Raw genomic sequence first — 24,811 nt, 5'->3', positions numbered from 1 at the left:
CAAATGTACAGACTCATGTTAAATTTAAGTGAGTGCATTTTGTCTGTTGTCATGTATGTTTTTTATATTTTCAACCAGGTTTTTGTGATATATACACCAATATAACTGAATCGTGGCGCAACTGGGAATATTATGGCCATATATCACCTGGCTATCCCAATGATGATGCAAAACTTGTTGGCAGTTGGTGGAGGTTTACTGGTATTGGTGGTGATATTGTTGTGACGGAGTGTGTGATCGCTGGTAGAGGAGGAACCAGATCAACCATCTCCATTCCATCAAGTGAATATCCACCTGGAGAGTTAGCTGACCCTATAACAGCAACGGCTTATGGCCATATCGATACTTCCTGCACCGATGTTTTCATGCAAGTTGACATTTTTCGCTGCCCTGGAGGGTTTTATATTTACAGGCCACTGAATCACAAAGCCCCAGAAATGGGGTACTTAACAAGTGAGTTGTAAAAGATTTGATTAACCATGTATCCCAATTAATAATAATAACTGTGTCAAAACATTGATTATAGTTAATACGCCTTTAAAGTTGTAACCGAGGTAACAAAGTAGTAGAGATGCCATCCGTTTTTTTAATGAATATAATTAGATACTTACGTGTTTTCCAATTTATATAAATGACCAGAATTACCGGTAATCAGATACACCTTTTGTAACAGTTTCTAAAAGTGTCTAAAAATGTATAATTTGCCATCTTGGATCATTAGTAAATTTACAGTATAAGTGTCTTGTCTATAAATCATGCACTGCATTTATTGGATGAACAAATTTTTAACATATTTGTTGAATTAAAAATGTGTTTCTAGGAGAAAAATTAGGTCCAAATTCAGCTCACCGCAGCACAGATTAATTGAGTTAAATACCGTATTTAATTACTGGTAGTTTAGTTTTAAATACTGTATCTGTAACTGAAGGCTTTACATCATCAGCAATTATTTGTTTAAGACACATATTTGTTGAGATGTTAAAACTAAGACCCGGTCAAGTATATTTAGGTTAAAATGGGCCGTATGTGGCACCGCCATAAAAATACATTTTTGAATCACAGTGGAAATTTTCTATCTGAATTATTTTAAATAAGTAATTTTTTTTAAAGTTTCCCACCAATAAAATGTTTCAATACTAACTCAATTCTTTTGTATTTCCAATGTCTATATCACTGACCCTCTACTCAGCTCACTCAACCTGTAGACCGGACAGTTGTGGCCCCTCAGCAATATGCACCTCATTCGGGGGATGTATTTGTGTTCCTGGACGTACATTATCAAGTGTATTTTCACCTACTCAAGAGTCGTTTGAATGTGAAGGTAAATATTCTTTTCTGAAAAGAAAATTGAGGAGAACTGTTTCATTTCAAGGAAGGAGGATATCCTTAATAATGAAAAACCCAAAAGAATATTTGCACGACAAATGCCCACATTCAAAACGCGTCACCAGCGATGACAGAGTTAAAACTGAGTTTTTAGTCATGTTTTTTAACCTTTGATAAAGTTGAATGTTTATTTCTCACTGAATGAGACATGAAACATTTCTACACACATGCTCGTGCATGTGAGTAATGGCCGTGGCTTTAGAGGGAGCACAGCACCTCATAATAACACTTAATAATTTGCAAAAACAAAAATTATTATGAGTATTATCACAAATATGAGAAGGACTTTCTAACTGTTTACCTCAGCACAGCTGGGAAATAATACTCTGAAAGTCAAATAGACTGTTATAGAAACTGAATCTATACAACACTCGATCTAGAAAACTAGTGTGAACTAGGGGTTGAACGACAGCAATTTTAAAGGTTGACTGTATGTGCATACCAGTCAAGTCGATGTCGACGAGTCGATGACGTCACCAAGAGCCATAGCCGAGCGGCAGCCGAGTGCCAGTGTTGTGCCAAAATCTGTGAACCAGAAAAAATCTGTGACCGCAGGTGGCGACAGTTCCAACCCCTCGTTTTTTTCGGCATTATATCCCCCTTAAACACGTTTGTGATTCTTCTCCAGTCTGCATTTACTTCACCCACCGGAGCATCATGTTTAAGGAGGAGTAAATAGCTCTTTAATAGCTACGAAGAGTTTTGCACTCTTTTTCTCTACCGCCGAGAAGCCGCAGCGGTCACAGATTTTTTCGGGTCACAGACTTTGGCACAACACTGCCAGCCCCTGGAACACGGGGCATGCTATAAAAGCTAAGTCAACCCAGGAACACTGCTGCTTCACCTACCGTGAGTCTACGGTAACTGTTAAGCCCCAAAGCTTCCTCAGAGCCGGGCGTTTAGGCTCTTTTTACGGTAGCTTCGGCTTCCTTCACCAAAGCCGGTATTGCGCCAAAGTCTGTGACCCAAAACAATTTCAGACCGCTGTGGCTTCTCGGTGGTAGAGAAGAAGAGTGCTAAACCTCTTCGTAGCTATTAAGGAGCTACTTACTTAAACATGACGCTCCGGTGGGTGAAGTAAATGCAGACTGGAGAAGAATCACAAACGTGTTTAAGGGGGACTAAATGTCCACCGAGAAGCTGCAGGGGTTGGAACTGTCGCCACCTTCGATCACAGATTTTTCCGGGTCACAGATTTTGGCACAACAGTGGTCTTCCCTCGCTAACAGAGCCTCCGTCCTCCGCTGCTGCTGTTTTCCAGATCTGCTTAATACACAGACATGTTACCGCTACAGCTAACGTTAGCATGTACAGTATATTAGTCGTAGTATCTGCCTACCAGCTGCAGTGAAAGGAGAAACACTTGATGTTGTGCTGCCTTGCTTGTAGGGGTACTAGGACCCTCGTTTGCTGTGTTGCACCGCCATTTTGGGCAAAAGTCAGGTACTGCGACCAGTCGAAGTCACGTAGACAGACTCGCGAGACAACACTTACGACTATTCAACTAGTCTGTTCAACTCCTAGTGTGAACAAGTATACAAGTGGTAATAATTGTTTTCATTGAAGTGTGTTAACTCATTATTCTTTTTCAATCTGTTAGATATTGACGAGTGCCTAGTGTCTATTTGTGGACCTTTTGCCAACTGCACCAACATCATTGAGTCCTACTCATGTGTCTGTATCGAAGGGTATGAACCAACCACCTCAAGTCTTCCAATTAAATATGACAACCCATGCACAGGTACAAAGCAAGTTTCAAATATGCTCTAATATTTCAAGCATAATATAGTAATGTTTTACAATATTTTCCTTTATACTTGACATGCAATACAATGACAATGCCAGATGGTGTCTCTTTAGACTCACAATACAACAATAGATTTTTATATTTAATAATGAGACATTAACGCAACTCTAGCCAGAAATTCAACCACCATAGTTTGCTGCTCAATGTGTTTCTATCTTTCCACAGATATTGATGAATGCATTACAGGTTTTCCATGTTCAGGATCAAGCAACACAGTCTGCATTAATTCACCTGGATCTTTTCAGTGCGAGTGTATCGAAGGTCATGAATATGAACCTCAATTAGATGTTTGCCAAGGTCTGTAAAACCCTTTGAATTACAAGTTACGCGATATATATTAAATCCTGTATAAAAAGATACTTAATGTAGTTTTCCACTATAATTCCTGTATATTTCGACTATGCTTTTAATTGTCACACTTTTTTTTTTTTCAGATATAAATGAATGTGAAACCCCTGATTTTTGTTACGCTGGTTTAACATGCATCAACTTAGTTGGATCCTATCGCTGTGAATGTGATCCTGGCTACAGACTACAGAATTCACTTTCAGAAGCCAGCCCAACAAACAACTGCATCGGTAATAACAATACAGCTTTCAAAGATTGGAAGAAGTACATACTGTTCAAGGTAGACAGGTATACAGATTTTCAAAAATGTTGTAGTAGTTGTTTTATTTTATGAATCATTCTTTCTTGCATTTGCAAAGGAACTGTAACATAGTGTTGTAAGATATAAGGCAATTTCATTAAAATCCACCTCTCATTCATAAGCAAAAATACGACACAAATCCGATCTTTTTGCCCATATGTGACCTGTATTCGATCTGTTAAAGAAATGTCTGAACATCAGAATTCTGATTTCAAAGAACTCTGCATCACTGAAGCCGCTGACATCCCTATTCCACCACTGTTGACTCTGTCTCTGCATCCAAACAGTCCGTTGTAAAGATATAGCAGCATCACAGCAAATGGCTAGGACCTGGCTCTATTCTTTTTTTAGTCCCCTAGAAGTTATGATTTGCTGTCTTCTGTTGGAAAGAACATTTCTCAGCGTGACACACAGTCCTACACTGGACGCCTCCAGGTTTACTTTCGTAAACACCGTAGCTTGCGGTGTCATGGGTCACCTTAGGACTTCTTCTGCGCATGCGGGTCACTTCAGTATATTCCATTCATACTCCAAACTGATTGAAGACACATTTAATATGTAATATGTAGGGCTGTCAATTGTTTAGTCGGTTAATTGGTCGATGCTGTCGTGGTCGACTAAGATTTTCATTGGTCAACCAGACTTATTTAATATGCAGGGACTTAGACTTTCAATTTATTTCAGCATTAAAAGTTGTTAATTATTTGCGAAACAATAAAATTACAATGGGTGACATTTGTGCGATTTTATTAATGTAGTCTACTGATATATTTTGCGCAATGCCGCATGTGCTCAGTCTGATTCCACTGCATGGCAGACGACAGCATCAATCTGACTCTCATCCGCATCAAAATTCAGTAGGCTATTGGTGCAAGTGATTTTGTTTAAAAATGTCTCGAAAGTCTAAGTCTTATGTTTGGCAACATTGTGTTAAAACGGACAACAAAATGGTTGAATGTAATATATGTAAGCTAAAGTTCACTTACCACAGCTAGACGACAAACATGGCCTACCATTTGGAAGAGGTACATTAGATTCTTTACAGCGTGTTAAAGGCATATTGAATTTAATTTGTTTGAACAATTCCGTGGACAGTTGCATTTAATGTGAGTTATGTAAACTTTATAGGCACATCCCGAGGTCATACAACCACAGGATGCTGTGACAGGCAAGCAAACCAAGCTGGACATGTCCTATCCTCTGTCGGCAAAGAAGAAAGACAAAATAACCAAATCCATTGTAAATTTCATTGCCAAAGATATGAGGCCATTGAATATTGTGGAAGGAGTTGGCTTTAGAGAAATTGTTAAAACACTGGAGCCGAGGTTCACAGTCCCAGTGAGAGAGACATTGAAGTGCAAAATAACCGTGCGCTTTGAGGAAGTAAAAGAGAAAATCCATCAGTCTTTGCAACGTTAGTTTTACTACAGATTTGTGGTCATCGCTGCGGATGGAGGCATACATAATGGTGACCGCTCATTACATAAATGCGGATTGTTAGATGCAAAGTATTGTGATTGAAACAAAACAATTGGAAAAGGCACATACAGAAGAGAATGTTGCAGCACGACGAAAATAATATTATACACGAGACAAGGTTTTAACCTATTGATTTTTGGTGCCCTCAATCCTGCTTCCAGTTTCTACACTGCAGAATGGAAATATATCTACAATACCTGCAGTTTTAGAGATGACATGACAATTCTACACTCTTATTATAAATTGTGTCTATGTTTTCTGCTTGTAAAACTAACCAAACCGGGTACAGGTGCCAGTAGTGTCAATCATTACTTTTGTCAGTGGTATGATGTTATTGCTTATTTTGTACTCAATTATGTGTCCTTGTATACACATATGAATCCTGTTTTTTTTACAGATATAAATGAGTGTTTAGAGATTCCCCCTATATGTGGACAGGGAAATTTGTGCCTCAACGCAGAAGGAACATTTCACTGTTTTTGTGGGGAATTGTTCTACCCCTCGACAGGACTATTATGGGAGGAGGGCATCACAGTTTGTAAAAGTTAGTACATTCAAGTTTAAATGATATAACCATACAATTGACAATGTTTACAAAATGAGGATTTACAATCTTTTCCAAAATTGGTGACAGGTGTACAAGACATTTTAGCAGAAACACCACCAGTTGAGGTAAGACACATCTTTTTGCCAATTTGTGAGTTTAAATATTACTGCCCTATCAAAGCCAAAGTGGCTACTTAGAAATTAATAATTAGAATTCAAGGTCTAGTCCTGAGCTAGAATGTAAATAAATGGTTGTCAAGTTAGTTTGGGCTATTACTAGGCTTTAATTAAAACAGGGAGAGGCTAATCGGATAAAGGCAAGGCAAGGCAAGGCAAATGTATTTGTATAGTGCATTTCATACACAAGGCAAATTCAATGTGCTTTACATGATCAAAAAGTGCAACAGAAAACAATAAACAGCATAAAAATCTATACGAACATTAAAATCAGCCGCAAAAACATTTAAAATCAGCAGTAAAGAATTTTAAAATTAGTATCAAACACATTATATCAACAACATGACCAAAAATCTCCCTCTCAATCATACGTAGTAGAGAGTGTCTTTAACTTGGATTTAAAAAAATGTTCACATGTGATGCTGACTTCAGCTCTGCTGGCAGTTTGTTCCACTTCTTTGCAGCATAACAACTAAACTCAGCATCACCATGTTTACTGTGAGCTCTGGGCTCCACTATCTGACCTGTGTCCATAGATCTGAGAGACCTGCTGGGTTCATACCTGACTAACATCTCATTGATGTATTCTGGACCAAACCCATTCACAGATTTATACACCAGCAGCAGAACTTTAAATTGTATTCTGAGGCTGACTGGGAGCCAGTGTAAAGACTTTAAAACTGGAGTAATGTGTTCTGACCTATTTGTTCTGGTTAAGACCCGAGCTGCAGCGTTCTGAACCAGCTGTAGCTGTTTGATGCTCTTTTGGGGGATTCCTGTCAGAAGATCATTACAATAGTCCAGTTTGCTGGAGATAAAAGCATGGACCAGTCATTAAACATTTCCCTCTGAAGATGTTCTTAAGGTGGTAGAAGCTGTTTTTGTGATAGATTTGATCTGACTGCTGAATGTAAGATCTGAGTAAATCAGAACACCAAGGTTTTTGACTTGGTCTTTAGCTTTTAAAGATCGAGACTCAAGATACTTGCTGATAGCATTCCTCTTTTCCTTGTTACCAAAGACAATCACCTCCATCTTGTCATGGTTTAGTTGAAGGAAGTTTTTACTAATCTAGCAGTTTACCATTTTTAAGCAGTCACTTAACACCTCAATGGGACTAAAGTTTGTCCTAAAGGAAGCGTACAAAGGCTAAACAGAAGGGGTCCAAGAACAGAGCCCTGAGGAACCCCACAAGACATTGGTAATCTGTCAGATTCAATGTTTACAATGCTTACAAAAAAACTTTGCTCCTCCAAGTAGGACTTAAACCATTACATTACTTTTCCATTTAGTCCATTCCACGTACAAAATTTTATGGTCCACAGTGTCAAATGCAGCACTTAGATCCAATAGAATGAGAACAGATACTTTTCCTGAATGTGATAAGAGCTGTTTCTGTGCTGAGAACTAAAGCCTGACTCAAATTTAGCAAATATTTTGTTGAAGGTTAAGAATTGACTTCTCAATGATCTTGGCCAAAAGAGGAAACATATAAGAGACAACCCAACGTGAATATGACAGAACCAAAATTCAAGACACAGATACATTGATTTAACTGATGCATTATTTTTCAGGGACAAACAAAAGAAAAAACATTTCTTCTTACCATGTTGGATCAACTAAGCGAAAACAAGAACTATTTACCACCAGGGGTAGGTTAAAGTGGAAAACTCCTCAACGAATTAAGAATTGTACTAAAATGTTTTTTTTTTTTCTATAAGAATATATATAATATATATAAAGATTCTGAAACAATAAACTTGAGTAAATTCAGTGAAGTTTTATCTGTCTAACTCATTCCCCTGAATCCTCTTGATTTCTTCGCAGAAAGTCAATAGCTTTTTTGCTGCAGCCACTGTATGTATAATAACATCATATGACCATTTTGTTACTATTAATCTTCCCAATAATGAATCTGACCTTTATTTTTTTCAGCAAGCAGCAGGTATTGGACCACAAGTTGAATCAAACACACTGGGTAACCATGGAGACGGGGTGACTGGTAGTATAATTCTTGCAATAACAGAACTTCTAGTTGCTGGAAGTAATCCCTCAACTGTAGAACCTTTCACTGTAACAATGAATAGTTCAACATTGGGTAGGTGAAACTTTAGGTTCCTAATCCTGATAAATAGATGTAGACATTAATTATTTTTTTGTGTGTGTTTAAAAGAAATGAGTTTATTGACAGTTAATGCAAGTATGAACAGAAGGCCGTTGTCACTCTCTACTACTGCACAAAAGATGGACATCCACCTGGAGCATCTTGACTTTGATGGTAAAATCAATATGAGTATCAATAAAAACTTTATATATATATATATATATATATATATATATATATATACTGTTTGCCAGCACTTCAAGGCAGGGTTGGGGTCAATTACAGTTATGTCTTCAATTATCCATGTTCAATTACAATTATAGTGACCAACATTTTTTCCAATTACAAATAAATTATGATAATTTTTTTGTTTTTGTTTTGTCCTCTTGTCTGCACATGTTGTCAAAGGTCAACACTACAAGAAGTACAATCATTATGAGACAGCAATGCATTTTTTGTTATTGCAATAAAATAAATTGATTTATTTTATTGATTAATTGTGACCATCACCAGCCCTCCCTAAGGAAGGGTAAGAAATATTTTATTATAGGGAGGATATAAAAAGGGAGAGCAGTGTTACACCGAGGTGAAGGGGGGAGGAGCAGGGAGGAGAGACTCAAATTAGGAAATAGAAAGGGTGGGGAAGAATAGATTATTTTACAGTGAGGGTGAGATGTGAAGTTGAAGAACATATTTATTATGATAAATTTTATCACCCGAAAGTCAATTACATTCTCATTTACAAAAGTGAAATTATAAATAAAACAATTACTTAGCTTCTAGTAAATATCCCAGTGGAATTTAACCTTCCTCTTATGTTAGCTTTCTGTTAGCATTGCTTATGATAATAAGTCAGTTTTGACCCATGTCTTAAATCAGCAGTAAAATACACAAAAATGCAAATATTTGTATTCATATTTTTGGTGTGAGCATCTGGGCCTTTTTTGTGTCAGTATACTCCTAGATTTAAATTTGTTTTTGAAGGGTAAAATGATCCTCAAAAGAATCATACAAATACATATACATTTATTGTCTTGCCTGACTACAGGTGTAATGCACCATGGCACCAAAGCAATTCACATCTAATATAATGTAACAGCCAACCCCGATTAATGTGGTTCAACACAGCAGACCTTTATATTTAAACTACTGCTTAAACAATATTTCTGAACAACTCCAAAACATCCTACCTGTATGGGTGTAATGATTCACTAAAGGTTTCAGTCATTATCCCACTTGAGCAATTCACACCTCCTTAAAATAGCAGCCGATCCTGATTAACATGATGGGAAAGAAATATATGAAAAACTTTACATCTATGGTTTGGTTTGGTGTTGTTGAAAAGATCTGATGTGATAAAAGTGGGAAAAAAATATTTACAGTATATATCACATTTTGAAGACACTTTGATGAAGGGTAATGTTTTGGTACCTAAGCTCAAAGAGTGTAGGGTTTTTTTTTTTCTTCCAAAAATGCTCATAGCTCTAAAAGTAATAATGCCAAAAAAATTATTGACCAACTCAAGTTTGTAATAAATTTATATCAAATGTGCCACTTTGCACCTAATTTATTTTCCTAAATGCATATTATGTGTTTTTCTCATTGAAAAAACTATGTTTTTTATGACAGCTGACACAAATGAAAATGAAAAAAGGAAATGAGGAAAACTTCATGTCTGTGGTTACGTCTGGTGTTGTTGAAAAGTAATGATGAGAAAAAAATAATTTAATGGAATTTTCATGCCAATTACAATTACATAGTTTGCATCTGAACTCAATTACAATCCAATAAGAGTACAACAGCACATATTTTTTTCAATTCCAATTATAATTATGTCATAAATGTAAGTAAGTATCAATTACACAATTATAATTGGCCCCAATCCTTTTTCCAGGTGATGAAAAAAATAATAAGTATATTATTATAATAAATGTGAGCAAATTTGTGAAAATTCAGTTTTCTCATTACTAATTGTATTTTTTTTGTGTGTGTTTTACAACTTAAAGGTTTTAAACCAGCTGCTTTTCTAAACCTGAAAGGATTGGGCCGCCTTCTTAGTCATGAATACTTTGAAACAGAGAACAAGACGGAGATGTTTGCAGATGTTTTTACAGCCTTTTTACCAATGAACACCACCAACCTCACACTGCCCGTTAACTTCACAATCTATCATGACAAGGTGCAGCAGCAACATCCAGATGTTGCACGTTATTTTTATGACAAAAACCTTTTTCGATGCATTTTATTGTTTGATTTGTATGACTTTGCAGAAACCACCAGAATCAGGATTGGCCACTTGTGTGTTCTGGGAAGATAAAAGAACAAACATAACGGAAAATGAAAAGCCTGGTGATATTATTCATTGGTCAGAGGAAGGCTGCTGGCTTTCTTACTCTGATGAAAACCTTACAGTGTGTAGCTGCTCTCATCTCTCTACCTTCGCACTCATCATGCAGATCGGGGAGGTATATCAAGCCCTTGTCAACAGATTTGATTAAAGTTAACTTTTTATTCGACTTTATCGCAGACCATCCAATGATAAGCACAGTGAGCCTTGTTACCAGGACAATTGGATGACTTGGTTGTCGAAAAGTACAATGTACATACAGATCCTCAAAGATCATTTGTTCATTGATGCCCTAACAACTATTTAGATACAGTAATTGTGTCTGCTCTGTTTTTCAGCCTCCACCAGAGAGCACTTTCTTGGAGTGGTTAAACAGAGTGTGTGTGGCTGTGGGCCTGTTCTTCTTTGCTTTGGCTATCCTCACCTTCCTTCTGTGTAGCTGGAACCCAAAGATCAACAACACAGCACGTCTTCACCTCTGCCTTAACTTAGGCCTCTCTCATCTACTGCTACTGTGGAATGACAAATTTGTTAACGATGAGGTAACCTATTAGGAAACTAATGAAACATGTTTTTCACCCTACTTTCCTCATCCGTGCAAGCAGTGACAAAAGTATTATTAGCACTTTATACATGCATTCTACTCTCTAAAGGATAAGCTCTAAGGTTCATCTTATGTTTCTCTGCAGCTGGCCTGCACTGTCATGGCAGGAATTCTCCACTTCTTAGTTGTTGCAAGTTTTATGTGGATGCTACTGGAGGCGGTGCAGCTCTACCTGCTGGTCCGAAGGCTCACCAAGGTCCAGGTCATCCAGAAAGATGGCCTCCCCTGGCCAGTTCTCTACCTGATTGGCTACGGAATTCCTTTTGTGATTATAGGTGTTTCTGCACTGGTGTATTCTGATGGATATGGACCCACTGAGGCAGGAGCGTGAGTTAGACAAAGATACACAAAAGGGTTTCAAATCATTAAGGTATGTTTAATATCATATTGTGTGTGTATTTTCATATTGCAGATGTTGGCTGTCCCAAAAGAGGAGTTTTAATTGGGCTTTGACGGGGCCTGTGATAGCTGTTCTTGTTGTGAGTTAATGACTTAACTGTAGTATTTATTATTAATAATGAATAGGTGCTTTTTTCCCCTCAATATCAATGTTTTTCGATTTTTCAGCTCAATTTTATTTTGTTCATTGCAACTTTATGGAGTCTGAGACAAACTTTGGCCAACATGAAAAGTGGTGCCTCTCAATCTCAAGATACAAAGTAAGTGTGCTTGGCTGAATTTCTGCCTCGAAATAATAATGCTACTGAACTTTATTGTAAATGAGATAGAGGATACATGGAAAAGTGCTAAATTATTGCTTAATTTTGGTGATAAAAAAAGATAACAAATTGTATTTATTACATTACAGTGGTTCAAGACATATTTGGAACATAGACAACAATGTGTACCAATTAACAATGAAAAGTCATCCTTTGCAACATTGAAAACGTTTGTCACAGGGATCAATACTTGGGCCTTTCATTTTTACACTGTACATTATTGATTTACCAAATATCTGTCTGGGTGCTGGTTTCCAAGTGGCAAAAGTGTCGAAACCATTACTGCACAGCTGCAGCAGCACCTAAACTCCATGTCAATATGGTTTCAAAACTCAGGACTAACCCTAAATGTGAGTAAGACCGTGTCAGTTTGTGTTGCTTCCACATCACATCCCCTGGAAGAACTGCATCTCACAATTAATGGTCAAAACATTGCCCAGGTCCAAGAAGTTAAATATCTTGGCCTAATCTTGGACTCCCATTTAAAGCTATGTAAAAAAAACATCACAAGAACAGCCAAAGTAAACTTGTACTGCTTTGGAATCATTCAGGACTGTTTACCATTTCATGCAGCAAATGTATTTATGCATGCAATGATTTTCTCTCATCTCAGTTACTGTTTAATCTCCTGGTCACAGGCAACTACCACAACAATCAGGCCTTTAAGACTGATTTACAAGAGAGCATTAAAAACACTAGATAAAACATCTGCCAGAATGCACCATTGTGGAGTATTGCTGAGGTTAAAGTTTCTTAACTTTGAAAAATGTCTGTAATTTTGTAATTTAAAATTAATGTATAAATGTTTGTACAACCAAGCCCCTGATAATCTCAGACAGCTCATAGTCCCATTTTGATCTCTGGGCTCCATCACACGAGGAGCTGCTAATGGAAATGTCAAAGTGTCCCTTAGAAAAAACACCTTTGGACAGTCAGCCTTTAGTGTCCATGGCGCTAAACTCTGGAACTCGTTGTCTCCTGAGCTAAAATAGAACTTAGATCTGGGGGCTTTCAAAAGTGAACTTGGTGTAACAATACATGTATTTGTATTGAACCCTTTGGGTACAGAACGTTCGGTTCGGGTACAGGGTTGTGCACGGGTGAGTTCCCGGAACGGAACAGAGTTTGCGTGTTTACTTCCGCCTGCAGCTACATGTGCATCCCGTGTGGCTAACGTTAGCGAGAAACCAGAGCTGGGGGACCCTCACCTGTTGCTAAATTCTCCTTCTTGGGAACACTTCGGCTTCCGGGTGAAATACTGCAACGGAGAAAGACAGGTGGATAAAATGAGGGCAGTGTGCCGACATTGTTCAGCTTAGATCAGGTGTGTTTCCTGAACATGGCGAACATGCTAACTCACTTGGAAACGGCCCCACCCGAGTGCGAATATCACTGCGACAAGAAAGAAAATATCCTTAGTGCAAACGCAGCTGACTTCGGCATTTAAGCAGCCTCTGCCTAGCAATTCAGATCTGTCCAAAGCAATAACAACTGCCATTGGAGTCTTTATAGCAGTGGATAAAAGCTGTTAACAAGCTGTGAGGAGCTTAATTTTTTTTAATAATATTTGATGTATTTTTGCTTGAGAATGTTATTACCAGGCAGCACTTTAGTATAGTATTTTATTTATTTATTTATTTATTTATTTTTGACTTTATTTTCATATTCTGTATAATGCTAAATACATTGATGGTTTACTAAAGTTTTGAATGAACAAGCGAATTTAAGTTTTTGGATAGAAGTCCTCCCGCAACCGAAAAAAATATCTTCTCAATAAAGACAATACAGTGTATAAAATTTTATACAGGTAAAATAATATTGCATAATCGTATGAGTTAATAAATTGGAAGGGCTAAAAAAAATAACTTGAGGTTGATAACACTGATCATGTTAACAGATCAAGCTTGCATGCTAAGGCGGCATGTTGGCAATAAAATGAATCTTTCCCCACACAAATACAATCTCTATTTTCTTCCAGAATATTCTTTTTGTTAGTTTTTTTTTTTTTTTTTTTTTTTTTTTTTATCTTACAAGGGATTTAAAACTTAAGGTTAGACACAGATGCAAAGAAAGCTGATGGTTTGTAGATGTTGCAGGAGTTAAAGTTGGACGGTGGCAGAATTATTATGATATATTTTTAGGTTATCATAATTTTATTTGAAGATAACGTCATTAATCATTGATACCCTCTGTAAGAAATAAAAATTCATTATTTTATTTTATTTTTTTAAAGCAACGAGTAGCCATTGCAAAATAGTCAAAGAGCCATATGAGGCTCCAGAGCCACAGGTTGCAGACCCGTGGTCTAAACCAAGGGCTACATGCTGGAACTGTGCTGTACTTTTTGTTTGTTAAAAGCTGATAACAAGCTGTGAGCTTATTTCTATAATATTTAATGTATTTTTTGTTTGAAAATATTGTTACCAAGAAGCACTTTACATAGTATTGTATTTTTTTTTAAACTTTATTTTCATATTCTATATCATGTTAAATACATTGTTGGTTTATTAAAGTTTTGAATAAGCAACAACCAAATCATTATTTAACATTTTGTTCCTCACTGTACCGAAAATGAACTGAACCTTGACCTCAAAACCGAGGTACGTATATCGAACCGTGATTTTAGTGTATCGTTACACCCCTAAGTGTGGTACATGTTGATTGTTCACACTTGTCCCTATCAAATAAATTAATAGATACATAATATTTTACGATGGGTGCTGAACCTAAGCCCATCTGGCCTTTGCAACGTTGACTTACTAGAGGTCAACAAATAAAGGGCTAACACAAGCAGACACACAATGCACAAGATTTATACATAATTTATTACTTAAATAATATATACGTACCAGATCCTCAAAAGGATTGTGCAGCGTTTTTAACTCTAAACCAGCACAAATGAGAGAAAAAATGGAATTGCATCATCCACAGGGCAACGCAAACTGTGATACAGAGGCAAACTGTGCCTCAAGGAATGTATTTAAATGAGTGAATACTCATCATTTTGCGCAATTTTGCCACCCTTTTATGCAAATAAGCTTTTGCTCAAATAGCACCTAATCAACAAGTTAGAGCAGCACAGTTATTGCCAGTGACCCATGTATTAAATCTGCACAATGTCACCTTCACTATCTCTCTCTCGCATGAATGCAGTGCTTTCAGTGGGACGGTATGCATTTTTCAAATTTCAACCAACTGCGTACCAGGACTTTCCTAAATATTCAGGGTCGGCGATGAGAAAGATGAACCTGGCATACTAAAGAGGCAAAAAGAAAGCCGGTAGTGTTCCACAGAAAAAGCTCATTCATCATCTCAAAAGGACAAGCACTATGGGCCTCGGTTGGGCATACTGTACATTGGGGAGGAAATCACTAAAGGTTTCTGGGTATTAAAACATGTGCAAACGTCACTTCACACACTGATGAGGCGTACAAACCCCAGGGAAACAGGACTAGGCATGTTCAGTGCATCACAGTGTGCCTACAATCCATTTAGGGCGTTTCCCTCTGATTAATATCTCATTTAGGCGGAATACAGAAGGGAAGCAAAAAAATGGGAGCGGGAAAGGCAAATGATTTAATGCAGTTGACGCAATGCAATTAATCACATCTGGAACTTTTTGCGGTGAAAATAGTACGACTCGCAGTTTTGGCTGACCTGCCACTGGGGGAGGGATAAAAAAAAATGCCGTAATTATGAGCGAGGCTGCTGAAGAAGTTAAGGCACACTTAGTCTATGTAATAAAACCTCTAATAGAACTTAATATGCTATGCTAACTGCCTACTAAATCCTTGCTGTACTGCTTTATTAGCAATTCTCTCAATCCAACCTATTTGCTAGAAATTGTAGGGATGGCAGGTGATAGTTTTTATGGGAGGAGCAGGGCCAACAGTGACCTAAGGAGACACCAAAATGCAACAAATCACCATTTTCAGCAAATAGTAAAATTTTATATTGATAGGTGAATTTCAACCCATAGACGGCAATCATTCTTACATCCAAATATGGCAACTCTTTGACTAAAATGTCAAGAGTTGGACTAGGGTCAATCAACAACACTACTTCATGCCAAATACATTTGTTTTCAGCACTGGGGTTTTGTGGTTTAGGGTGTACTCACACTGGCAACCAGGGCCGTTCCTAACCAGCTCTGTGCATGTGTGAAACCATGGGGGGCCATTGTCTGGTCTGCATAGGCGTGAACTGCACCGCAGGGGGGGTAACGGCCCAATGGTCCTGCTGGAAGAGGTGGTCCAAACAGGTGGGCCGCGCACGCGCACATACAACTCAACTTGACCCGCGCGCAAAACTTGATGACGTTGGAACCGCGCAACGCTTTACGGCACATCAACATCCGCGTTCCGTAATGATAGCGGATAGTGCTTGTTGGCCGATTCAAAGTTCAGAGATGGTGTTACCTGAGGATATATGAACGACACCACAGAGAATTCATGAAGGCAGAGGACAACGTGACCGTCAGGACTTCTCTTTGCTCAGCAGACAGCGGGACAGTAACGGAGTGTAGCAGCTCATCATTGGGTCCGGGTATTTCCGAGGATATAACTACATATTACTGGTATATTAACCCATATAAACCAAAAAACTAAAAATACCAATAATATGTTACACATTTGCAGCAGTAAAATGTCCCATTTCCATATTTTTTGGTTTATATGGGTTAATATACCAGTAATATGCGTTTATATGCATCTTTGTACCCTCGGAATTCCGGGTTTTACACGAACCCCTCATCATCACGTCTCTGCAGAAGAAGACCCTCCGCTGCACGTCAGCACTTTTCAACAACTCACTAATTTCACAATTTAAATACACTATTTCTACCTTTGTTTTTCTGTTTACATGTCGTTTGCTTTGTATTTAATAAAATAGTTTCTCCAACAGTTGGTTAAATCTACACATTTATACTGTATATAATGCACATGCAGGATGATTTGTAACAATAATCAGTAAAATTAGCTGTAAACACATTTTTTAGAACTCAATATAAGGTTATGCTGTGAACAGAAAGAAAGGAAGACGAGCCAGATAATTCTAAACTTTAGAAAATAATACAAATATAACTTTTAATCATAAATATGATTCCTCAAAATAACAACCTTTGATGTCTTTGTCACAGATTATCTACGATTCCAGTGAATAATTTACGAATAAAAAAATAGTTCACTGATGGTGACATTGAGATCTCAGTGTCACCATCAGTGAACTTTTTGATGATTTGTAAAATATAAAATATTCACTGGAAGTTTCTATGGTGGCGTGTGCAGTGGTTGTTGGTATTATTATTATTATATGACACTGTTAAAGTGTCTTTATACAAAGACTTAAAAACAATCTGAAATTAGTGGTGACTCAAGTAAATTTATTATGCATTATAACAATCTGTCCTTGAAACAAATCATATAAACATTCCTTGAGTCTCTAAACTATTGAAACAATGAAAAACATCTCCTTGAAAATAAAATTACAGAACATTAAATAATAATTTAATATACGTTTCAATAAATAAGTGCATCCCATGGGTCCATGTTGACTCTGAGCTTTATTCTGTCTGTTGTCTGTAGAAGTGATGGGTCGAAACCTGATGATGGAAACTAGGATCAGCTCATGGTTTTAATGTCCAGGGAGGGGCGTGTCCACTCTGCATGGACTTAAAGAAGAAGAAACAAAAGAAGAGTTAGATATTGTCATGTTCATCTAAAGGAAAACTGAAAGTGATGAAGATAAATACACACACACACACACACAAAGTTTAAACAAACACACAAATCCCCTGTAAATAGATACTTTTAATGTGTGAGGCAGTTTAGGACACTTACATTAATGTACATAAAGACTAGCTCCACAAAAGCAGAACGACATTTATTGATCCAGAAATTAAACTGATCTTACCTTTATAGGCCCAGTTTCCTCCTTTTTTTTCAAATCCCTTGGAACCTCCATTCATGGTGGTTTTTATCAAGAGAGTCTTCATTTTTAATAAATCCAATGCTATTAAGTCTGTTTTAATCTTTCTCTTTCTTTCTCACTCACTTGGTTCTCTCTGTTCCTCATGTCGATTTCGTCAAAACAAAGCGGCATTTTTAATGTTTCCGTTACGTGTGAGTAAAATTACCGCAATTTACTGACACTGGCTGTAAAGAGCAATTTCTTATCTTTCATAAACTGATGGTATTTCTCCAATAGAGCAAATATGAGCAGAGTTACGGTCATTTAAAATAACGTGTTGCATTCAGGGGCCATGGGAAACGCAGTCCGTTCGTATTATCCAGTCGTGAAAAGAGCACGTGTCTGGGTGAATCTGGACGTATAGTTACCCTACGCAACAGGAGATATGAAATGAACAGCAATGAGCATGTACTGTCAACAACAAACCCAGAGTTGCTTAATGGTGAGGTAATGCCATGCGTGTGTCATAAATTAACGAGTTTGTCTGTGGGAACCTAGTTGAGCTGGTGATCTCGTCCGTTCTACCATGCCAGAAAAGGGACAGGGTGGGGGGGATTCCTGCTGTAAGCTTGGAACGGCCCTAGCTTGCAGTAGTAGTACCCCTGAGTTAGTCTTTAATTTTCAAAACAATTTTGATCGTTTGACTCAAGGTGTACAAACTGTTGCTTTTCATTATTCATGACAGACATTCAATGCTGTTCAGCGCTTGGTTTCACAATCCAATAAACCATTGTTGATGTTTTTCAGGGTGATCATCTTCAAGATTGTTGCCCAGTTTGTCATATTGGGCTGTACCTGGATTCTGGGCCTGTACCAGACAAACATTTTCTTTCAGGTCCTTTTCATTATATTGAACTCCCAGCAAGGCACCTTTCTCTACATTGTCCACTGTCTGCTCAACAAGGAGGTACAATTCATGGCATGATAGTTGTTTACCTGCACAGGAGTTATCTTACAAAACAGCATTTTTATAAAAGTTTTTTCTCCCATATTTTCAGGTTAGAGAGATGTACATCAGTTGGCTGAGCGGTTCTGCTTTTACAAAAAAAGGAGCCTCAGAAGTAAGTTGGATTGGTGACAAGAAACCAGTGCTTGGATTTTATGACATACCGTATTTTTTGGACTATAAGACTCACTCAAAATCTTTTAATTCTTTCAAAAATTAACAGTGCGCCTTATGTATGAAGTAATATGTCAAAGTGTTTTAGTACAACTTTGGTAAACTATGAAGTTGCACCACTTGATGGATTTTTGGTGCTTCAGGGCTACTACCGTAGTCAGGCGCTTCGCGGAGTGATATGTACCGGTACTGTGGTTCAACATACTGGTAATACCGGTGTTATTGTGTGTGTTTAAGGACCCCAAAATGTTACCTGGTCAGAGACATGCTTATGAAGCTGCACCTCTTGATGGATTTTTGGCGCTTCAGGGCTACCATAGTCAGGCGCTTTGCGGAGTGATATGTACCGGTACTGTGGTTCAACATACCGGTAATACCGGTGTTAATGTGTGTGTTTAAGGACTCCAAAATTGCACCTGGTAAAAGACATGCTTACAAAGCAGATTTAAAAATGAAGGCTATCAGTCACGCTTTAGAGCATGGGAATAGAGCAACTGCGAAAGAATTCAACATTAATGAATCAATGGTGTGGAAGTTGAGGAAGCAAGAAAACAACCTGCGCCAAGTCAAAAAGACTAAACAGTTTCCGAGGGAACAAAGCCAGATGGCCACAGTTCGAGGACAAAATTGAACAGTGGGTTATTGAACAGAGAACAGCAGGTACAAAATGAGATTGTAGACAAATGATTGAAACTTATTCCTTTATTTTTTTTGGAAAAAAAACCTAGAAAATACTGTACTATTTTCCTTTTATTTTTCATTGTCAAATTATTATTATTATTATTATTATTATTATTATTATTATTATTATTATTATTATTATTATTAATATAAGAAATGTACATTCTGGTTCTATAGTAAACAATGCAATTATGCATATTAGTTCTTTTTGTTTTTATAAGTGCAACTGAAAATGTATTTTTTGCCTTAGCAATTGGACTTTAAAAAAAGAGAAGGATAATCTGCTGTTTAAAAAAAGTACTGCGATTCAATTTTCAGAGAATCGATATGAACCGCGATACATATGAATCGATTTTTAACTGCCTTACGATTAATCCTTACATCCCTAAATAATAATAATAACAATAATAATAATAATAATAATAATAAACCGGTGCACCTTTTAGTCTGGTGCGCCTTATGTATAAAAATAAGCCTGGTCAGACCCATTCTTTGATAGTGCACCTTATAGTCCGAAAAATACGGTAAGTCACTTAACAGAAATGCAGGGATTGGGCAATGTCACCTTTTTAATGTACTCCCCAAGTTTGAACACTAGAACTAATCAAATGTTGGCCCAACCATACATGAAGAACAATATGATATTATTTGAATGTTTGTATTAACCTAAATAGAGATATCTGTGACTTCTGTTAAAGAGGTTTTGGTTTGCCTGCTCAGGCCATGAGGAGTTTGAAACACAGTAGATTAAATTAATGGTGGGTTCTGTGTTTTAGTTAAACTATCATTACTCGCAAGATATTTCTTGTATTTTTCAATGTTAGTCTCTGGTAGGCTCTGACACTCTGAACTCTGTTGCCAGCTATATCCAATCCAATCCACTTTATTTATATAGCACATTTAAACAACAAAACGTTTCCAAAGTGCTGAACATGCGACCACAACAATAAAACCAAAACAATACAAATGAGCTCTGCCACTAAACGAGTATAAAACAATAAATAAAAATAAAACAGTTTAAAAGAATAAATATAAATAAAAACACATTAAAAACTATAAATAAGAATAAAACTCAAAAACATAAAATAAAAGACACAGAGGACCACACAACTTACGCGGTGCTAAAAGCCAGAGAATAAAAGTGAGTTTTGAGACGAGATTTAAAACACTCCACGGTGGGGGCCGTACGGATGTGGAGGGGAAGAGCGTTCCACAGCTTAGGGCCGACAACGGAAAACGCTCTGTCCCCTTTAGTTTTACGGTTCGCCTTCGGAACCACGAGCTGGAGCTGGCCCTCAGACCTCAAAGCGCGCGGGGGTCGGTAAATTTGGATGAGGTCTGTGATATACTGAGGGGCCAGTCCATTCCAAGCTTTAAAAACAAACAATAAAATTTTAAAATCAATTCTAAATTTAACAGGGAGCCAATGCAAAGAAGCAAGGATTGGGGTGATGTGTTCACGCTTTTTGGTCCCTGTTAAAAGTCGTGCCGCTGCGTTCTGGACTAACTGCAAGCGGTAAAGTGCCTTTTGGCTGATGCCCGAGTAAAGTGCGTTGCAGTAGTCCAGACGGCTTGAAATAAAAGCGTGCACGACTTGTTCAAAAAGATTAAATGATAAAAAAGGCTTAACTTTGGATAAAAGACGAAGATGATAAAAACCCGATTTTAAAACGCCATTGATCTGTTTATCAAATTTAAAATCACTGTCTATGGTGACGCCAAGGCTGGTGACTTTGGGATGCAAATACTTTTGGAGTGATCCCAAGTCTGCGAGGGTACATCCAAATGCCATTATTTCTGTTTTTCCCTCATTCAGTTTTAAAAAATTCTGGGCTAACCAAGCCTTGACGTCACCCAGACAGTGGAGCAGGGGTGACAGGGGGCTGTGGTCATTCTTTGCAATGGGCATGTAAATTTGACAGTCATCTGCGTAGAAATGGTAAGACATGCCATGTTTCTTAAAAATCTCTCCAAGTGGGAGGAGATATATAGCAAAAAGAATGGGACCCAGGATAGATCCCTGGGGGACTCCACAGTTAAGTGGGGCAGAAGATGAAGTGGAGTCCCCCAGCCTGACGGAGAATGACCTCTCCGACAGGTAGGACCTAAACCACTCCAACGCGGTCCCCCTGACACCCACGCGATCTCTTAGGCGATCTAAAAGAATTGTGTGGTCGACTGTGTCAAAAGCAGCCGTCAAGTCTAAAAGCACTAAAATGGCAGAACCTCCAGAATCAGTCATTAAAAACAGGTCATTAAAAACCTTTAAAAGTGCAGATTCAGTACTGTGCAAAGCTTTGTAGCCTGACTGATATGGGTCTAAAGTGCCATTTTCATCTAAAAAAGGTTGCAACTGTGCAAAAACGCATTTCTCTAAAATTTTCGATACCAATGGTAGTTTGGAAATTGGGCGATAATTCGCCAAATTTGCAGGGTCAAGGCCAGGTTTTTTAATCAAAGGCTCAACTACAGCTTTCTTACAAAAAGCTGGCACTATGCCAGTAGCCAAGCTGCTGTTGATGATCTCCCTAACAGAAGAGCCAATGGTGTCCCAAACCTCTTTAAAAAAGCGAGGAGGGACCGGGTCTGTGGGACAGGAGGAGGGTTTAAGTTTTTTAAGTATCCCTGTGAGCACAGACAATGACACAGACTCAAACTGCTGGTTTTCAACATACACACACTTTGTTCATATAACCGCCAAGGTCAGGATGCAGTCGGCTGGACTGGATCATGGTGATAAATCAGCCAAAAACGTTTGCACAAGCCTCCCCCATTGTATGCGCCCCTTCGCAGGTCCCAAAGAAGACTCCCAAACATTTCTGTACACACACTCTTGTTTGCGGTTCTCACCTGCGTTTGAGCTGTATGCAAGCAGCAGGCCTGCTAAAACTTTCCTTGTGACTACTTAGTATAAACTCAACTGAAAAATTGTACTACTTTTGTCATCTGTCCTCGTAGCTATTCAATGAAAAAATCCGGTAAGAAGGTAGAGAAAACCTTACACTAGAGAAGTAGATGTCCATAGTGGTAGGTAGGCGGCCTCCCACAGTGTTCTGTGTGACCTTCTCTGCTACAGAACAGCTTCAAAGCCACACAGGGATGTCCGGCAAAGGACATTTTCCACCACACATATGAAGTCAGGACTGAGCCCCCAAAACCAGCATGCCTTAGCCTCCTCAGGAAGTAGAGGCGCTGGTGAGCCCTCCTCACCAGGCAGGAAGAGTTGGTGCCCTAGGTGAGTTCATGACTTAGGTGTACACCCAAGTTCTTGAAGCTCATCCTGCCCCTTCACGACTCTCTTTCCTTGGTCTCATTTGTGTCGATACACAGGTTGTTCTTTTTGCACCAACCTTGCAGGTGTTCCACCTCTTTCCTGTAGTTGGACTCACCATTGTTGTTGATGCATCCGACTGCAACGGTGTCATTCACAAACTTCACAATATGACATCCCAGGTCCTGGAGTGAGCAGTCATATTTTAAAAGGGTGAACAGGAGGGGGCCCAGCACATCCATGAGGTTAGCAAGTGCTTTGGATGATGGGGAGGAGGAGACGCAATGGAACCGACCTATTTGATTGAAGGTCCAGGACACCATTGCCGAGGCGGGGGCTTGGTCCTAGTTTGGAGAGTTTGTGAACAGTGTCTGTAGTATATATACGTATTCCTTGGGTCATCGGAGGAGAAGTAGCTCTGGATTCTCTGGGTATATGTGTCAGGGCAGCATCCCTGACCTTCAGCAAACCATGTACCTCTGCGTTTAGCCATGTTTTCTGGTTCGGGTAGATGGTCACAGTCCTGGTGATGGTGACATCCTCACACATTTGCTGATGTATCCGAGGACCCCAGATGTCTAATCCTTTATATGACACTTGTCAAACTCATGGCCCGGGGGCCAAGGCCAAATCCGGCCCTTTGGAGAAAGTAAAAATGACAGATAACCAATGAATCATTGTGTAAACTCAACAATATTTGCAGGTGCTCACAGTTTTCCCGGTGCATGATCGCATAATTGCAATAATTTTTATTGTTAAACTGTTTTTCTCAAATAATTAATATAATAATAATATAATTTTCAGTTAATAAAATTGATATTGATCACAAAATCTAGAAAATTTAAAGTGAAGATCCTGTTGGGAACGACATCTGTCACTCATTGCTTGGATATTGTCAGTTACTTACATATTTTGCATTATATGTAAACGTAGAATTGTACGCTAGGGCACAATAATTGATATATATATATATAATAGTTGAAATTACTTGATTTCCCGCATAAAATCTGTGGCCCACTTGAGATCAAACTAATCTGTATTTGGCCCCTAAACTAAAATGAGTTTGTAGTACAGAGGTAGTGTCACTGGGCCACACGTGGGAATTAAATATTCTCTCGTTGCTTGCATTGTCTCTTTCCTGTGTTCTCCAGTTTCAATCCTTGAATATGTAGTTCAGATTGTTTGGCATCTCCAAGGTGCCCATGGGAATAAATGTATCTCTGTCTTTATTTGTTTATTAGGGGATCCCCATTAGCTAGTGCCATGGGAACCAGCTAGTCTTCCTGGGGTCCAAATAGCACAGTCTTGTAGTAATATCTTGGCACAGTAATAGTGGATGCAATAACTTTGAATTGTTTCTTTGAACAGAAAGATCTGCCATCAGTCTCTGAGGACATTGACAAATTTGCAGAAAAGGTGTCCCAATAAAGATGAAATTGGTGGACATGAAGAGGAGAGAAGTCTGCAATAGTTCACACACAAACTAGTGGTTAAGGAAGCGGGCTTGTGATCGGAGGGTCACCAGTTCGAATCTCACCTCAGCCAGCAAGTCCCTTAACTCTAACTGCAAATGTAGTGTGTAGCATTATGTATGTGACAATAAAGGTGATATATCACCCTTGTTTAACCTTACAGGCACATGCACAGATAGCACCTTCCATTTATACCTGCATGAGAAAAAGTACCCTTTTTGCTGGAGCCCAATTTTGTTTGCATTCATTTAAGAATATGAATTACTCTGCCATAAATTACCCCCAAATGTTTTTATATCTGACGGGTCATTTATCTGAGTTCTTGTAAGAAATCTTATGCTTCAACTAAACTAACTAACTAAAATAGCTGTATACAATTAGAAAATATCCTGCTGTATTTTTTTTTAATATTAATAATAATATTATTAATAATATTAATTTATTGATACTTTTTGCGATGGGTGCCCTTTTTTAATGGTACC

The 24,811-nt window shown here is 38.1% G+C and overlaps 1 protein-coding gene across 5 annotated transcripts in view; it reads left to right on the top strand.

Annotated features, from left to right (window-relative positions):
- The window catches only part of LOC114468624 (CD97 antigen-like), a 115,147-nt gene that overhangs the window by 62,670 nt on the left and 27,666 nt on the right, over positions 1–24,811 (top strand). For 2 of the 5 annotated variants that reach the window (XM_028455625.1, XM_028455628.1), the window contains exons 8-14: positions 79–453; positions 1,190–1,321; positions 2,987–3,127; positions 3,359–3,490; positions 3,628–3,771; positions 5,719–5,865; positions 5,956–5,993. In XM_028455625.1, coding sequence (XP_028311426.1) covers positions 79–453; positions 1,190–1,321; positions 2,987–3,127; positions 3,359–3,490; positions 3,628–3,771; positions 5,719–5,865; positions 5,956–5,993 — 1,109 coding nt within the window. Of the gene's footprint in view, positions 1–78; positions 454–1,189; positions 1,322–2,986; positions 3,128–3,358; positions 3,491–3,627; positions 3,772–5,718; positions 5,866–5,955; positions 5,994–7,618; positions 7,697–7,871; positions 7,902–7,979; positions 8,143–8,217; positions 8,323–10,154; positions 10,328–10,418; positions 10,614–10,833; positions 11,038–11,184; positions 11,427–11,511; positions 11,579–11,666; positions 11,759–18,532; positions 18,693–18,783; positions 18,847–24,225; positions 24,632–24,811 lie in introns of those variants that run through there. The other 3 variants (XM_028455629.1, XM_028455630.1, XM_028455631.1) reach the window with 3 other exon arrangements.

The sequence above is a fragment of the Gouania willdenowi genome, chromosome 8 (genome assembly GCF_900634775.1).
Source record: "Gouania willdenowi chromosome 8, fGouWil2.1, whole genome shotgun sequence".
NCBI classification, from domain to species: Eukaryota; Metazoa; Chordata; class Actinopteri; order Blenniiformes; family Gobiesocidae; genus Gouania; species Gouania willdenowi.
This window is presented reverse-complemented; position numbering and strand designations above follow the sequence as displayed.